This window comes from Ascaphus truei, chromosome 12 (assembly GCF_040206685.1).
Source record: "Ascaphus truei isolate aAscTru1 chromosome 12, aAscTru1.hap1, whole genome shotgun sequence".
NCBI lineage: Eukaryota > Metazoa > Chordata > Amphibia > Anura > Ascaphidae > Ascaphus > Ascaphus truei.
The window spans coordinates 51,526,049-51,544,923 of NC_134494.1; the positions used below are offsets into that span (position 1 = coordinate 51,526,049).

The following is an 18,875-nucleotide window of genomic DNA, read 5'->3' on the forward strand; positions in this document are numbered from 1 at the left end:
ACGGCCTTAGTTTGTTGTATCACCTAAAAACGTTGTACCTGTAATTCTGTGTGTGTGTGTAATGTGAAAACAAAATTCCACCTCCAGCCAAATCAAAGCAGCATGGGAATATGGATGGGAATATGTATGGGAATATGTATGGGAATATGTATGCTGTGAATATGGGAATATGTATGGGAATATGGATGGGAATATGTATGGGAATATGGATGGGAATATGGATGCTGTGAGTATGGGAATATGTATGGGAATATGCATGCTGTGAATATGGGAATATGTATGCTGTGAATATATGAGAAGAAATGATGATTGTTGGGCATACAGTATATACATATCTGTGTATGTAAGTGTACATGAAGGCCTAGGCATATTTATAATCACTGTTTATACACAGTTCATTAATATTGCACCTTCAAATTCCTCACTCCTGTTGCTTTACATTGTGTACAGTTGTAATTTATTCCCAGAAGTATTGCTTTATAAAAATAATAGACAAACGTTGCTAATTTTCATGTGCTGCTCTGATCTCGCCTCCGTGTGTAAAAGCACAAGCTTAGATGCAGCATTTTGTACAGTATAATACATTTCTGGAAACGCCTCCTATAGCCACTCTACTAGATCACAAACTAACACACATGGGGCAAAAGAAGTGCAAGCTACTTGGATAAATTGATGCTTATGTAGCCATGTGTAAAATTGGTGTACATATCTCTTTCATACTGGCAGTAATCCTGGTAAGTATGCAGGGTTGACAGTAACAATCATGGAGGTTTGCCCTCACACCCTGGTGAGGTGTCATATGTATACAAGGGGAGTGGTAACATGCTCTGTGTCCACTGCTAGTGACACAAGAGGTGTGGCTGCTTTCTGAGTCTATATAAGGCACAGCACTTCCTAAAGCAGTTCTGTTCAGTTGGTGTTTTGACTCTGTTCAGTGAGAGGCACGTGGAGGTCTGCAACAGTGTTGCAGTGGTCTGATGCAAGAGCTGTGAGTCTGTGCAGCTCTGAGCAGAGAGACAGAGAAGCTGGTGAATCTCTTTGAGAGGAGAGGTGGAGAGCAACTCTATTAGAGGAGAAGGAACCTTCCTAATGGAGTGCAGCAGAGGAATGAGCGGCTAAGCTGCTAGCTGTGAGGGGCAGCTGGCCCATACCACCATCCCAATAAAGATGTCCTTGATAAAAGATACCCTCATGTATGAGTCTGGAATTACTCTGCAGAGGAAGGCACCACAGAGGAGTTCCTCATCAGAACCATCCCCATGCGGATGCAGGGATCCTGATGAGGTGGAGGCGCTGCACTGGATATAGGTAGGACTCGCACACACTACCTCAGCTGCCTGTCTGGGTTGACAATCCCCAAATACCATCATGCGGGAGACTCAGGAGTCCTGTTGCCAACATGTGCACCACCAGACACGACCATGTAATGGGGGCTGGTTAGACCACAGGGGCTAATATGAGATTGGGGGGGTCAGGCCATACAGAATACCCGTTACACTAAGATATGTATGTGTAAAATGCCTCACGAAGGACCTTATTCAATAGAGCGTGCAGCCACTTTCCCAAGCTGGTGGAAATGTTTATCCTACGCATTTTAATGGCGCGGAACTCGACCTGGGAACAGTGAAACTTCTCTACAGCATCACAGTGATAAGAGGGTGTTCATGTTACTGCACAAAGGTCTATTGCTTCCCTACATACACAACCCCTGTTATCTTCTGCTATTTATTTGCAAGGTTACCCACCGGTAGATAGCATTGTAGCAATTATTTTTGGGGACACTTGATCATTCTCCGCTTCATTCTAGCAATTCACCCGGGTCCAATTTGGCTCTGGTTTGGTGTTATTACATTTCATTGTCCTGTCGCTATCCGGATGTAATGGCAAAACCACTACATTGCTTTACAACAACAAAAAGGCATTATTACTTGATGAACCTGTGACATGACTTGGTGCATCAGTTAACGGAGGACATCCTCACTAATTTGGCCTTCATAATCTCCTTTGCTGCTTTTTCCCCTCTTTGGGAGATAACAATGTGATTTCTGTTGAGGACTACATGTCTTGTGCATCGGATCTGATGATTAAAGACATTTAACTGCAATTAAATAAAATTGGTGCAGTTGAGATGACTTTCCCGGCAAATCTCTCCTCTCCGTCCACCTTTTCCATTACCGTGTGGGCACTAGCAAGGTATGTAACTGGGGCACTTTGTAAGGCAAGATCTGCACTTGGAAATAAATTGCTAAGATAATGCAATATCAATTCAAAAATGCAGTGAAGAGATCTGGAAAACAACTTGAAAATTCATGTCATACCAGTTTTCCTGTAACCTTATATAATGTAACCTTCGTGTACAATGGTCCAAAAAAATCTCTGATCAAGGGGGGGGCGTAAGATCCAGTTAGCACATTTTTCTTAAAAATGACTTTAATAAAAAGTATTTTGTCTTCCGGTCTGGCAGCAGACAGAGCAGCAGCAGAAGGCTGAGCTCTGTGAAGGATCCGCCAGATCGCAGCCAAAAAGGCAATAATCTGCACACACACAAAAAATGGCACCAGAGGAGCAGGGAAAACTAGAGGAGAAGCTCCTTCGCATTTTAACGTCAGATTAACCCCCCAAACATCAAGGGGGGGGTCTGTTTTGGTGCTAGGCAAAGTGAAAGCAGAGTGTGGAGCTCTGCAGAAACCCAGCTAGTTATCAGCCAAAAGAGCACTAACCTGGACAAAAAGTGACAGGCAAGGAGAGGGGAAAGGGTCCCAAGTGAGCTGGATGGAAATAAATCTCTCCAAAAAAAATCCAGGATGCCTCCAAAGCATCAGCAACGCCCTGAGAAGGCAGAGAAGGAAAAGGAAACATCCAAGGTGGCTGCTGACCTCATGGAGCAGCATGCAGAGAGTCAGCAGGATGTCTGTGGACCACAAGAGAGTGAGGGACACAGGGAGCAGAGAGAGCATGGTGAGGTGGCCAGAGCTGCGGGGAGGGGAATCACGCCAACGCTGACTAAAACCTCTGAATAGCTGCAGAGAGCCATAGAGGATCTTAAAGGGGAACTCCCCTCCCAGAGCAGCAGAATAGGGGAGGCTGAAAATACAGCAAGTGACCTGGAGGGAAAAACTGCAGCACTGCAACTAGAAATGCAGTGCGTGACCTGGAGGGAAACTCTGCAGCACTGCGACTAGAAATGCAGTGAGTGACCTGGAGGGAAACTCTGCAGCACTGCGACTAGAAATGCAGTGAGTGACCGGGAGGGAAACTGCAGCACTGCGACTAGAAATGCAGTGAGTGACCTGGAGGGAACTCTGCAGCACTGCGACTAGAAATGCAGTGAGTGACCTGGAGGGAACTCTGCAGCACTACAACTAGAAATGCAGTGAGTGACCTGGAGGGGACTCTGCAGCACTCCGACTAGAAATGCAGTGAGTGACCTGGATGGAAACTCTGCAGCACTGCGACTAGAAATGCAGTGAGTGACCTGGAGGGAAACTCTGCAGCACTGCGACTAGAAATGCAGTGAGTGACCTGGAGGGAAACACTGCAGCACTGCAACTAGAAATGCAGTGAGTGACCTGGAGGGAAACTCTGCAGCACTGCCACTAAAAATGCAGTGAGTGACCTGGAGGGAAACTCTGCAGCACTGCGACTAGAAATGCAGTGCGTGACCTGGAGGGAAACTCTGCAGCACTGCAACTAGAAGTGCAGTGAGTGACCTGGAGGGAAACTCTGCAGCACTGCAACTAGAAATGCAGTGAGTGACCTGGTGGGAACTCTGCAGCACTGCAACTAGAAATGCAGTGAGTGACCTGGAGGGAAACTCTGCAGCACTGCAACTAGAAATGCAGTGCGTGACCTGGAGGGAAACTCTGCAGCACTGCAACTAGAAATGCAGTGAGTGACCTGGAAGGAAACTCTGCAGCACTGCAACTAGAAATGGAGTGAGTGACCTGGAGGGAATCTCTGCAGCACTGCGACTAGAAATGCATTGAGTGACCTGGAGGGGAACTCTGCAGCACTGCGACTAGTAATGCAGTGAGTGACCGGGAGGGAAACTCTGCAGCACTGCAACTAGAAATGCAGTGCGTGACCTGGAGGAGAACTCTGCAGCACTGCAACTAGAAATCCAGTGCATGACCTGGAGGGAAACTCTGCAGCACTGCAACTAGAAATGCAGTGAGTGACCGGGAGGGAAACCCTGCAGCACTGCAACTAGAAATGCAGTGTGTGACCTGGAGGAGAACTCTGCAGCACTGCGACTAGAAATGCAGTGAGTGACCTGGAGGGAAACTCTGCAGCACTGCAACTAGAAATGCAGTGAGTGACCAGGAGGGGAACTCTGCAGCACTGCAACTAGAAATGCAGTGCGTGACCTGGAGGGAAACTCTGCAGCACTGCAACTAGAAATGCAGTGAGTGACCTGGAAGGAAACTCTGCAGCACTGCAACTAGAAATGCAGTGAGTGACCTGGAGGGAATCTCTGCAGCACTGCAACTAGAAATGCATTGAGTGACCTGGAGGGGAACTCTGCAGCACTGTGACTAGTAATGCAGTGAGTGACCGGGAGGGAAACACTGCAGCACTGCAACTAGAAATGCAGTGAGTGACCTGGAGGGAAACTCTGCAGCACTGCCACTAAAAATGCAGTGAGTGACCTGGAGGGAAACTCTGCAGCACTGCGACTAGAAATGCAGTGCGTGACCTGGAGGGAAACTCTGCAGCACTGCAACTAGAAGTGCAGTGAGTGACCTGGAGGGAAACTCTGCAGCACTGCAACTAGAAATGCAGTGAGTGACCTGGTGGGAACTCTGCAGCACTGCAACTAGAAATGCAGTGAGTGACCTGGAGGGAAACTCTGCAGCACTGCAACTAGAAATGCAGTGCGTGACCTGGAGGGAAACTCTGCAGCACTGCAACTAGAAATGCAGTGAGTGACCTGGAGGGAATCTCTGCAGCACTGCGACTAGAAATGCATTGAGTGACCTGGAGGGGAACTCTGCAGCACTGCGACTAGTAATGCAGTGAGTGACCGGGAGGGAAACTCTGCAGCACTGCAACTAGAAATGCAGTGCGTGACCTGGAGGAGACCTCTGCAGCACTGCAACTAGAAATCCAGTGCATGACCTGGAGGAGAACTCTGCAGCACTGTGACTAGAAATGCAGTGAGTGACCTGGAGGGAAACTCTGCAGCACTGCAACTAGAAATGCAGTGAGTGACCGGGAGGGAAACCCTGCAGCACTGCAACTAGAAATGCAGTGTGTGACCTGGAGGAGAACTCTGCAGCACTGCGACTAGAAATGCAGTGAGTGACCTGGAGGGAAACTCTGCAGCACTGCAACTAGAAATGCAGTGCGTGACCTGGAGGGAAACTCTGCAGCACTGCAACTAGAAATGCAGTGAGTGACCTGGAAGGAAACTCTGCAGCACTGCAACTAGAAATGCAGTGAGTGACCTGGAGGGAATCTCTGCAGCACTGCAACTAGAAATGCATTGAGTGACCTGGAGGGGAACTCTGCAGCACTGTGACTAGTAATGCAGTGAGTGACCGGGAGGGAAACTCTGCAGCACTGCAACTAGAAATGCAGTGCGTGACCTGGAGGAGAACTCTGCAGCACTGCAACTAGAAATCCAGTGCGTGACCTGGAGGAGAACTCTGCAGCACTGCAACTAGAAATGCAGTGTGTGACCTGGAGGAGAACTCTGCAGCACTGCGACTAGAAATGCAGTGAGTGACCTGGAGGGAAACTCTGCAGCACTGCAACTAGAAATGCAGTGAGTGACCAGGAGGGGAACTCTGCAGCACTGCAACTAGAAATGCAGTGAGTGACCGGGAGGGAAACTATGCAGCACTGCAACTAGAAATGCAGTGCGTGACCTGGAGGAGAACTCTGCAGCACTGCAACTAGAAATGCAGTGCGTGACCTGGAGGGAAACTCTGCAGCACTGCGACTAGAAATGCAGTGAGTGACCAGGAGGGGAACTCTGCAGCACTGCAACTAGAAATGCAGTGCGTGACCTGGAGGAGAACTCTGCAGCACTGCAACTAGAAATGCAGTGAGTGACCTGGAGGGAAACTCTGCAGCACTGCAACTAGAAATGCAGTGCGTGACCTGGAGGGAAACTCTGCAGCACTGCGACTAGAAATGCAGTGAGTGACCAGGAGGGGAACTCTGCAGCACTGCAACTAGAAATGCAGTGAGTGACCAGGAGGGGAACTCTGCAGCACTGCGACTAGAAATGCAGTGAGTGACCAGGAGGGGAACTCTGCAGCACTGCAACTAGAAATGCAGTGCGTGACCTGGAGGGAACTCTGCAGCACTGCAACTAGAAATGCAGTGAGTGACCAGGAGGGGAACTCTGCAGCACTGCAACTAGAAATGCAGTGCGTGACCTGGAGGAGAACTCTGCAGCACTGCAACTAGAAATGTAGTGCGTGACCTGGAGGAGAACTCTGCAGCACTGCAACTAGAAATGCAGACTGTAAGAAGGAAGAATCTCTCCCTAGAGGAAAAAATGGATGATCTGGAAAATAGACACAGAGAAATAATGTGCGCAATATTGGGATCCCTGAGTCTGTGAAAGCAATACAATGAATGGACTTTTGCTCAAGAGACATAGGGTTGCCAGGTGTCCGGTATGGAACGGGACAGGCCGGTATCTGCTTCCCCTGTCCGGTAAAATGTGAGAGATATAGCAGCGGCAGACTTTATTCTCACATTTCCCGCACGGCAGGATGCGTGCGGGAAACGTGGTGACGCGGCTTGTCGCAGCGTCACTGTGACGTCACTGTCACGTGACGCGCCCGGCTTCCCCGACACCCCTGGAGTGTAAAGTGAGGTAAGCGGGGGTGCGGGGAAGCAGAGGGGCAGAGCAGGAGCCGGGTTCGGGAAGGGGGTTAGAAATGCGCGGGGGTGGAGGGGGGTGCGCGGAGGAACACGCGGCGGTGTGCGGTCTAGACCGCGCGCAAGCTGGAGTAGATCCCAGCCTGCCGCCGGCAAATGTAAGAATAAAAGCTGCCGCTACTGTAATACCGGACATGGGATAGAGTAGGGCTGCTGCTGCTAGGGGGCTGCGGAAAAAAGAGAGATCCAGCGCTCCACGGATTTCAAGGTAAATGAATTTATTGTGCCACACATTGTGTGTATGTCTCAGTGTGTGAGTGTGTATATGTCTCCGTGTCCTGCCTGTGTGTGTCTCAGTGTGTGTCTGTCTATCTGTGTCCTGTCTGTATATGTGTGTGTCTGTCTATCTCTGTGTGTGTCTCAGTGTGTGTATCTGTTTGTGAGTGTGTGTGTGTGGTGACAGACAGTACATACAGTACTGGGAACTTTGTTTAATAGCTCACTCACCCTTACTTTTCTTTTACTATACTAACAGTTTTCCCATTTTCAAGATCTATTAAAAATAACCAGCATTGTACATTCTCAGAAAGGCTCCATAACCCAGCTCTCATCACAGCAGCATTGCAATCTCTGCAGCACCCTTACTCACAGATCTCAGCTCTCATCCCAGCAGCATTGCAATCTCTGCAGCACTCTTACTCACAGATCTCAGCTCTCATCACAGCAGCATTGCAATCTCTGCAGCACCCTTACTTACAGATCATCACAGCAGCATTGCAATCTCTGCAGCACCCTTACTTACTGATCATCACAGCAGCATTGCAATCTCTGCAGCACCCTTACTTACAGATCATCCCCAAGAAGGCAGAGCAGGTTACTTATCCACTGGCATGATGCAATATGCAATTTAAAGCTGGATTTTGAAGTCTAAATTTGAAAGGAGCATGAAGGGGGGGGGGGGAGTGAGAGGACAAAGGGGGATGGGAGGGTGAGAGGACAAGGGTGGTGAGAGGACAAGGGGGAGAGAGAGAGGATGAGGGGAGGGGGGATGAGAGAGGATGAGGGGAGGGGTGAGAGGATAAGGGGAGAGATGATGAGGAGGGGTGCAACAATCTTGGAATTTGTGGGAGCAGCAGTAAGATCAGTATTGCTCGCCATGTACAGTATGACTGCAGGTCAGTTATTTATAAATGATCTGACCATTACGTTATTTGTTCTAAATGTCACTCACAGAATGCACCAATTTGCACCAATTTGCACTATTTCATATTCTATTTCCTAAAACAATCCTCGGAAGGGCGCTCCCTCCCAAGACTCCTCCCCAGATATTTTACGAAATAGAATATAAATTGGTGCAAATTGGTAAAAACTTGGAATGAAATTTAGAACAAATGACATAACAGTCAGGTCATTTATAAATAACATTCTTCACCACCAACGATTCTCGCGCGCGTCGCACCTTTCACCATTGTGTCCAGTATTTTTGGACAAGCCACCTGGCAACCCTACCAGAGACACTGGGAATTACTCATGGTGGAGCCCCAGGTCAAGATGGAGAGGGCCCGCAGACTAAGTCAGATCAGACCAGGGCAAGAAAACAGACCCAGGGCAGTAATGGCCAGAGTCTTAGATTTTGCAGAACAAGCGAACCTGCTACGGGCATATAAAAGTGCTGGCAGCCTAATATTTGAGGGACATAGGATCCTGTTATTCCAAGACTATTCAGCAGCGGTCTCAGATAAAAGGAGGGAATTCAGCAAGGTGTGCAGCGTTCTCTTTAAGGGCAACTAGAAATGTACACAAAGCTACCCTGCCACGCTGAGAGTCTTCACGGAGGCAGGACCAAGAGTGTTCAACACGGCAGAGGAAGCGGAAAAGTTCTTACAGAGACCCAAAGCACAGGCACAAGATAAAGGCTCTGGGGCGAATCAAGGAGCAGCGGAAGAAACGACGAAAGTCCCAAAAGGAGCGAGGCCAGCAAGAGAGCAAGAGCACAAAACGACGGAGAGGAAGAGAGTGCCGGGACTTTAAAAGTATCTTGAGGTCTTGGAATAGGGCAAAGGACTAAAAGTGTTTCTTGGGGTAACCATGAGATTAAAGTACTTCTTGCAGTATCCTGAGATTAAAGGGAGGAGGGAAAAAGTTTGTGGAGTAGAGGGGACTAGAAGAATTGCCTTGTTAACAGTTATTGGGGAAGGCCGAAGTTCAAGGCCAAGCTAGTAAAGTAACTAAGTAGATAAAAAACAAGTTATGCTAATACAAGCAGCAGTTAAATATGTTTATATATGTAAGTGGTAAGGGGTATAACAGGATAATAAGGCCTAACTAGTAGTTAGAAAAGCCAAAAGCTTATTAGTCAGTCATAAATTGAAGTATATATATTATATGGCGGAACGGGAGGAGTGAAATATCACAAAAGGATGGGAGGCAGGTGCTGCTCCTGGAAAAAAGGAAAGTCCATACAAGTGATGTTTATGTTACGGTGCGCTGTAGAAGAGAGAGTAAGATACCCACAAAGGCAGCAGGAGAACCGCAAGTACATAATCACACACACAGTAAAATGTACATGAAAATAGTCTCTTGGAATGTAAAGGGCATACATTCTCCAATAAAAAGAAACAACATTCTTAGACACCTGAAAAAATGAAGGACAGATATTGCACTAGTTCAGGAAACCCACCTGAATGAAGACGAAAGTAAAAAAAACTTAAGCGGGACTTGGTGGGAGAATGTATTTATTCCCCAGCAGTGGGAAAGAAGGGAGGTGTAGCAATTCTAATTAATAAAGCACTGCCCCTGGAAATAATAACTTCCTCTGGGGACACAACGGGGAGACTGGTGCAATGCAGAGTAAAAACACACAAAACAGAATTAAACATTTATAATCTATATGGCCCCAAAGAGAATAGCCAGAGCTTTTCCCAGAGCACGGTGGAAAGAAATATTGAAAGACAAAAGTAACAATACTATAGTGGGCGGAGATTTTAATGTAGCTCAAGATCCATTGTTAGACAAACCAGGGCAAAATATACAACAGAGGGGACTAAATCCAGGACAGAAGAGTATTAAGACTCTGCGGGAAGCGCTAGGGGCGACGGACTGCTGGACGTTACTAAATCCCATAGAGAGGGAATACTCCTTTTTCTCCCATCTTCATAATACCTTTTCAAGAATCAATTGTTTTTTAATAAGTGATAATCTCATCCCTAACCTGGGTATGGCTTCCTTTGAAAACATCTTGATTTCTGACCATGCCCCAGTATGAATAAGGCTAAATATTGGGCAGAAAGGGCACAACGATAGGATATGGAGGTTCCCTTCACACTTATGTCACAATGAGGAGTTTAAAGCTATCCTACTGAACAAAAGGTACCAATTCAAAGACAATAACAATGCCCACCAAAAAGGAAAATTGTATTGGGAAACAGCAAAGACGGTGCTAAGGGGAGAAATAATGGCTTTTCCAAATAAACCAAAGGAAGGAAAGAGACACGGAATCCAGGTAAGCGATGGACGAGCTAAGCGAAGCGTACAGGACATTTAAACTAAAACCATCTTTGGCCACAAAAGAGAAATATTTTTTTTTTTAAAGACATATGTGAGATAAGGCTGCAGAGAAAGGAAGTAAAATGCAATATAGACACTTTAATCTATATAGATATGGGAATAAAGCTGGAAAACTAATGGGGAATTACACATCATCTAAACGTATCATTTTAGTATGTGATCTTCATACTGTCTATAGATGTTTTTAAAGGTGTCAATTTTGAAGGAATTTGACCAGCTTAATGAATGCTCAAATACAGTATTAAACCAATGCAATGTCTGCTCTGATTAGGCAAAGCTTACTCATGTTGTTTCAATATTTCCCCCCAAAATATTACAGAACTCATTTAATTAGTGTAGTTGTGAGTCAAATCAATGTGATTTGGGGTAACGAACACCAACAAATAGGAATTTTTAATGGAATAATACTGTCTTCAATGATTAAGACTCATGTGAAGTCTTTGAGGCTAGTGTTGTTAACAATCTTAAATAAGTCTTAAATAGCATCACTTATTTTACAAAACCTCGAGATTCATAGAAGTCATCAGCTACATTATTTCTTATGCAACCATTTGTTTTAGACGGCAAACAAGTTTAATCTTGAAGTTTTCTCAGGTTCACTCATTTAGCTGTAATCATGTTTATTTTCACCATTTATTATGACACTGAAATGAAGTCTTCAAGAGTGTGTTACGAATAGCCACTTGTGGGCACACTTGCATGTCTCAAACAGGCCTGCAGCCACCGTCTTTCCCCATTATCATTTAGCAAACAGTGCTTCCATTGCAGCCAGGGATTCTGGGTAATGACATGCAAATGTACACTGTATGGTGGAGGGTTTTTGTCACTTTGTTTACCCACCGTAATTTGTTTTAATGTCTGGTTACTAATAGCTAAACTCTCATCCATTTGATTATATCCCAATAATCTCACTAATGTTTGCTTGTGGGACTTCATACTTTGTATACCTCTATGAGACAAAGAACTCTGTATGCAGTAGAAACAGATCTACAGTATTACCCCCTGTGGCTACACTAACTTGCTCAGTGCCTTATCTTAGCAGCTAAGCACTAACCATACCAAAGATATTCTCTTGTAACATGTCACGTGGATATGATCTGTGCTTCTAATACTGTATCTCAGTTGGAAAAAAAAACAATATGGCATCTCACCTGTATTGAAAAGCTTTGTTCGTCAGCCTCATTTTGTCGTAAGAGGTCATAGGTGAACTTTCCCGGGAAAAAGTAGTACAGTCCGTCAAAGGTTTCAAAATGGTATTGTCCCCATGTTCGACATATATTATCTCTCTCGGCCCCTGTGTCATACACTGTAAATAACAGGATTGAATGAATGTACAACTGGAATTGTGACCACTGTGCATGACGATTGTAATCAACATGATTTCTAATACAGTATATTACAATGCTCAGCAGACAACATACTGTACAGTACCTATTTGACATCTTGATCCAGATGCATTATATCGGCTGCAGTCACAAAACCTCTTCTGCACACATTCACCTCCGTTAAAGCAAGGGGCAGCTTCTAAGGGAAACACAAGATATTCGCCTTGTCTTTATCCTGTACTCATTACATATCAATGCTTATTTCCCATTGAGAAGACTGCATTTAGAGTAACTAAAATAGACCAGGAGGTGAATACACATGGCTTATCTAACTGGAATAGGCATATAGAAAAATAATAAAAGTATGTTCTTGTATAGCGCTTCCAGTTTTACGTAGCGCTTTACAGAGACATTTTGCAGACACAGTCCCTGCCCTGTGGAGCTTACAATCTATGTTTTTTGGTGCCTGAGGCACAGGGAGATAAAGTGACTGCCCAAGGTCACAAGGAGCCGGGAATTGAACCAGGTTCCCCTGCTTCAAACTCTCAGTGCCAGTGTCTTTACTCACTGAGCCACTTCCTCTCTGGAAGTAATAATAACTTTATTTCATATAGGGTTTTTGTCCGAATGGGACTCAAAGCACATCACAATTACAGTATAGTGTGTGGTACGCAGCACATAGTTACAAACACAGTTCCTTCCCAGGTGACCTTATAATCTATGTTTCTGGTGCCAGAGGCACAGGGAGATAAAGTGACTTGCCCAAGGTCACAAGGAGCCGACACCGGGAATAGAACCAGGTTCCCCTGATCCAAACTCAGTGCCATTGTTTTCAGAGTCGGTGCCTTTACTCACTGAGCCTTGTCCCTGTAGTGTAGAGGTGGGAACCTATTTTTCAATCTCGCCACACCATGACCTTATCTCCTGACAGACAGCACCGGAACTCGTCCCTGCAGGAATCTCTGGCGCCAGCGCGCCGTGGTGCAGGCTCCGCCACCACCGTTCTCTGATTGGTCATCCTCTCCTCCGCTCAGCACTCACCTCACTGCTCCGGCCACCGTCCGCGGCCCGCCCCCTCAGTGCCAGCGTTTCAATCAGCCGCAGCCGCGGCATTCGCGCTTGCCGACACCGCCGCGCTTCCCGCCTAGACAGCGGTAATACCAGACACATGCGTGTCCGATATTACCTCAATTTTTACCGGACACAAGCTGGCAAACTCCAATTCGCCACACTTTCATGAGCAATTCGACACTTGCGGCGATTGGCGGCAGGGTTGCACACCTCGGCTGCAGAGAGTACGCAATACGCATTTCGCCGGCTCTGTGGGTGATCGATAGGAAGCTGGAAAACTGGATTTTTTTTCCATTAAAAGGTGTAATCTTTTTACATAAAGATTTGCATAGAGAAGTAAAGGAGAGTGAAACACTGCAGTTATTAAGCACATTGTTCTTATCTGTTCAATCTCTCGAGGTTTTAGAATCGAACTTTATCAAGAACTCAAACCCATTATTCCCTGCAAGAATGCATGGCAGCCACTCAATGTGCTCCCAAACACCCTAATAAATACAAGTAGTACTGTGCATACAGTGTGTCGGTATCTCTATGTGCTCCCAAACACCCTAATAAATACAAGTAGTGCTGTGCATACAGTGTATCGGTATCTCTATGTGCTCCCAAACACCCTAATAAATACAAGTAGTACTGTGCATACAGTGTATCCGTATCTCTATGTGCTACAGCAGGAGCGGCCAACTCCAGTCCCCAAGGGCCACCAACAGGTTCGATTTTAAGGATATCCCTGCTTCCGCACAGGTGGCTCAATTAGTGGCTCAATTAGAGTCACCTGTGCTAAGCAGGGATATCTTTAATACCTGACCTGCTGGTGGCTCTTGAGGACTGGAATTGGCTACTCCTATGCTGGAGCAGCGGTGTGCAAACTGGGGGTGCGCCCCCCAGGGGGGGCGCCAGCAGTTACAGAGGCCCTGCGCTCTTCCCCACGGCATTTAAATTAAATGCCAGGGGAGGCGTGAGGCCTCTGTAACTCACCTGCTGCCAGCCGGGTATTCGGCGACGCGTCGCCATGGCAATGTCATGTGACGTCACATGACCCGCGACGTCATTTGACGCCAAGCCATTGGGAGAGGGGGGGTGCGAACGCTGCGGCTCCCAGGAAGGGAGCCACAGCGCAAAAAATTTGCACACCGCTGCGCTAGAACAGCGGTGCGCAAACTGGGGGGCGCGACCCCCAGGGGGGGTGCGAGACAGCCGGTGGGGAGCGCGGGGTTTACAGAGGCCCCACGCGCTTCTCGAAGGCACTTAAATTAAGTGCCGGGGGAGCTGCAGGGCCTCTGTAAACCTTACTTACCTAGGCTCCAGCGGCTTCCTTCCTGCGGCGCCGTGGCAACGCGGCGTCAAAATGACGCCGTGAGGTCATGTGACATCACGTTGCTATGGCAACGTGCCGTCATGACGCCGGAGTGCAGGTAAGTGGGGGTTAGGGGGGGCGCGGGAGTGAGGGGACTGCCGACAGGGGGGCGCAGGGAAAAAAGTTTGCGCCCCCCTGCGCTAGAGCATAACACATATTAAAATGCCCCAGAAGACATAGCCTAAAATAACTTGTCACAATGTAACATTGGTCTTTGCAGAGAAAATTGTCCTCCTCTGCGCTGTTCTTCACAAAATCAGTGCTCCGTGAAATATGTAAAAAAAAACCCGAGGAAAAAACAGTGTATAGTATTATACTGTATAATGCAGAGCAACATTGGTGAAAGAAAATGAGGTTTCAATGTCAAGAACAACAAATTGCATATATGAAATGGACTTTGATGAATTTAGTATGTGCAATCTATCAAGACACTTTGGATTTAAATGGATTTAATAGCAACATATCAAAGCACTTTGGATTTAGATGGATTAAATACTGTAGCAATACTTGGTAATCCATTAAACGTCCAAGTCTAAACCGGCTTTAACCTTTTGTCTGCCAAAGAATCTTCGGTTTAATGCATACTTCTTGTACACAGAAGAAACCTGTAACGTTTTGAAAGCCCTGGAGATTGTAATTGAATCTATGAAGATCTCTCAACCTAAAGCCAATCAACACTTATATTTTTAATAGACAGTCTAAGCGTGGCATTTAAAAAAAATATATATGTATATATATATATATTTATTTATATATTTTAAATATGTTTGAAGCAGGGGGCATGGGGTCTCTTGAGCAGAACTGTATTAATTTCAGCTCAGGGAACCCCCTGCTTTCAGAGATACTTACCTCTGTAGGGGGTGCCTTCAGTTTAAATGTCCCACTTACGTTGGCCAATAGGAGGCCACACTGGATGACATGTCTTCCTATTGGCCCGCGTGACACAGAGCCTCTAAACCCTCCATTACGAGAACCCCTGCTAGCCTAGCCGGAGCTCCTACCAGTACCCCTGCCGAGGTAAGGTCCCAGCAGCTTAAAATAAATGCAGTTCAGCTCCAGAGACCCCCTGCTTCAAACGATTGTATTTATTTAAATGGCACACTTGGACGTCTCCTTTAAATATATGTAACTGACACATTTTGTACTGGACAGTAAAGGGACAGTTAATTAAAGAATTGGCAGACACAATGGCTGGAGTTCAACTTTATATTCAACCTTATGTATTCACTCAACATAAAAAGATATACGCGAGGTGAGAAAACCCCAGAGCATATGGTGTACTGGGCAAAAATCTACATAACTAAAATGTACATGGAAAGGACGTACATAGCTAATTAAAATTATTCACATTTATAACTTCATGGGAGTGCATTCAACATTGTTGTTGCATTGGATACTGTACATGTAAAACTTTACTGAACAATATATTCTGCTGGTATATCTCAAATACACTTGGAACTAAAACCTTTAAGCACTGTGTTATCTCTGCACATCATTGATGTTATTATCGTTAAGCGTTGGTTATTACGTTTAGTGTGAACTCCTTAATGTCAGTGCAATTCAGAGAGATCACATTTCTTCTCTTTAGCACAGATGAACACATTCCTTTAACCATGGACAGTTCCCTTAAAACACCTGGTCAGGCAGGTGCAGACAGAGTACAGTACATGCCTGCATAGTTTGGTGCAGAATATGCTTATTTAGTATAAGAAAGTCTGAACTTGGATGACCATTCCACTAGCTACAGTACCGACACACTTTATCCGAGTGTGGTCGGTACCGCAAGCCGGGAAATCTCCCGGCTTGCTAGTGGCCGCCCCTAGGCGTGCCGCGCGTCATAGACGCGCGGTCACGCGTCATCGGGAGCGTGCGCCCCCTGCACGCGCGTCCAGGGGCTCCCCGAGGGAGCCCTGGTGTCCCGCGATCGCGGGACAGCGGCAGGGGGTTCCGGGGGACCCGGCGGACCCGGCAGCGGTAGGGAGAGCGCCCCGATCGAAGGGCGCTCTTCCGCTGCTTCGGCGCGCGCCCGTCACTCTCGGGCGCGCGCCAGGCTACTGCTGCGGCAGAGAACGGGCAAATGCTCGAATAAACTCTGCCGCAGCAGTAGAGAGGCATCTTTTCATCCGGAAAGAAGATTTCATTTCAATACTTGAAACCGAAAAAAGGCAGAGTCGCACACTCGTATCCAAGTCAATCATTTGTAAAGCCTTTGAAAGACAAGATGTACTATGATTGGGATGTATCTCAATTTACTGGGAAATTTGCTTTTGAATCCAATTAACCAATGATATAAGGAATAAATAACTTTACTTGACCTTGTTGACTTGGGAAGGCAATATTCTCCAAGTCGGTGACATTATGAGGGCTATTAACAAAAATATCCCACATGCAAAACCAGTGCCGAAGAATTGCATCGATTTATCAAAAGAAAAACTCCAGCTGCGTGCAACACAATTATTTGTCTTTGATGCACATGGTAATGCTGTTTGCACTGGTTTTGCCCAGTTTTGCAGCTGGGAGACTTTTATAAATATACCCGTGAGGCCAGAAATATAAGTCTTGGGTAATGGGCGCTGCTTTGCTTCTTTAGCAGATTGATGGGGTTATGACAGAGACCAATCCGTATATTCTTTATCTGCTGTTCCATGGTTCGATGTAGCAATGTTGCAAAACGGCAAATGTCTTGGCCAAGGATGCGGATCAGTAGAAGTTGTAACTTTGTTTGGGGCACTTAATGGGAATGTGTTAGGTCTAGTTCACACACCCATTAATTAACTCAATATTACAACAAACACTATTACAGTCCTTCGTCCTGACCCAGTTATACAGGCAATGTTTAAATACAATAGTGGGTTGTTGTTGTTGTTGTTGTTGTTTTAAACCTTTTAAGCACCATTTGCCTGTTCAGAGAACTACACAAGAGCTAATATCATCCTAGTGTAATGGACAGGGCCGCTGACAGGGGGTAGGGGGAGCCGGGACAAGTGTCACAGGCCTGTGGCTGTGGGGGGATGGTAGCTGCAGGGGCGTCCCCCGTTGGAGGTTGGGTCTAACCACTGGCTGGGCCCAAGTTCTTTGCCTGGCTGCCGATCCTATTGTCTTTAAATTGTTGATAACGTTGTAATGTAATGACACTTCCTAACAGATACAACTATATTTAAAATGAGGTAGTGTGCCTACAGCAGTGTAATAGCTATAAATGTGTATGGGAAATATTCTAATTTGGAGAAGAGTGTAGTGACATCTTACACCTGTCTAGTCAGATTGTTTATATATTTTTTATTTATTTATAAAAATGTTTTACCAGGAAGTAATACATTGAGAGTTACCTCTCGATTTCAAGTATGTCCTGGGCACAGAGTTATAGAAAATACACGGTTACGATAAAAGAACAGGGTTATACAGGGAATTCACAGACATTTCATGGACAGATAAAGTTGGAAAATTGGGTACAGGGGATAAAGGGCTTATGTGTTTCAGATAGAAATAGAGCAGCTTTAACATCACTTTAACATCAACTAACATCAGCGAACGGCAGCAAACGGCTTTCTGGCCCCACACTTCAATGAACCATATCCTAAACACGTTTAGATTTCAATGTGCGTGCAGTGATAGTAAAGAATAAAAGAGTAAAGAATAAATAATTCATCATTAGAATTTAGAACTTACCACACTTCACTTTATGGATTCTTCTTTCTACTGGAGAAATGAATGTGGGTTGGACTTTATTAAGGGATGTTCCTATTTCCTGTGAAGGAAAACAGGTGAATTAGTATAATGGTCCCGTACTTTCAGCTATGCCATTAAATATACAACGAGACACACTGCAGTTGTGTATTACACAGGCTTGCAGTGTCTTTGATATACAATGTAACAGATGGAGAGCGTCTGAAGTACAAATAAACGGGAAAAACATTCACAAAGTGTATGATTTCTGCACTTGTGCAAAAGTCAAACACTAATATCTTACTCGGGGTTTATATTTACGCATAGTGCTAAACCATAGGGCACCTTACACCTCATTCACTCGCCCTACAGTTTAGCACTCCTTAGTGAATATGGCCCTTAATTTCATAATGAATAAATGTGCAAACTTTTCAGCTTTGTGAGACTTTAATACATTTAAAAAACTACTTGAGATTTTTTTATGCAGTGCCGCACATACAGGTTTTCAGGCTCAGGTCCCTGTCCCACAGAGCTCACACTCTATTGATGCATAAAACACAGGGAGCTGCCCACTGGTATCTGAACCAAGCCCGCCCGCAATAAGTGAAGTTACCGCTTAACCACTCAACCAACTCACTCTGGCTGGTGCGTGTTATACATTTATTGATAGATAAGCACCTACGCAAACTATAAGCTTGGATTCAAATCGTAGTTCTAGTCAACTGCTGTATTTCAACTCCAAAATTCACAAACTAGATTCTACATCTACAGTAATTGGGGGGGAAACAGCAGACATTTTGTGCCATTTTTTCAGCCAATTTTTGAAAGCAATCAACCTTTGCCTCCACTAGGAATTGGTTCCAAAGTTACAGAGCCGCCATTTTCTTTCTTTACTTCTTTCTCTCTCTTTCTTTGACTTTGTTTTATTTTCTCTCTCTGCTTTCACCCCTCAGGGTGAAATTGAAATCAGAGGTGCCATTCAGTACCTAATCCACTAGAAAAGTTTTGCCTTCCAAGCTAGGCATCTTTCCCACGTACAGTAATCTTTGGATCTC

The 18,875-nt window shown here is 45.7% G+C and overlaps 1 protein-coding gene across 2 annotated transcripts in view; it reads right to left on the bottom strand.

The window, feature by feature from the left end:
* OTOG (otogelin) overlaps positions 1–18,875 on the bottom strand; it is a 214,438-nt gene that overhangs the window by 145,190 nt on the left and 50,373 nt on the right. For both annotated transcript variants that reach the window (XM_075567700.1, XM_075567699.1), the window contains exons 4-6: positions 17,824–17,902; positions 11,836–11,928; positions 11,556–11,710 (exon numbers count right to left, since the gene is read on the bottom strand). In XM_075567700.1, coding sequence (XP_075423815.1) covers positions 11,556–11,710; positions 11,836–11,928; positions 17,824–17,902 — 327 coding nt within the window. The remainder of the gene's footprint in view (positions 1–11,555; positions 11,711–11,835; positions 11,929–17,823; positions 17,903–18,875) is intronic.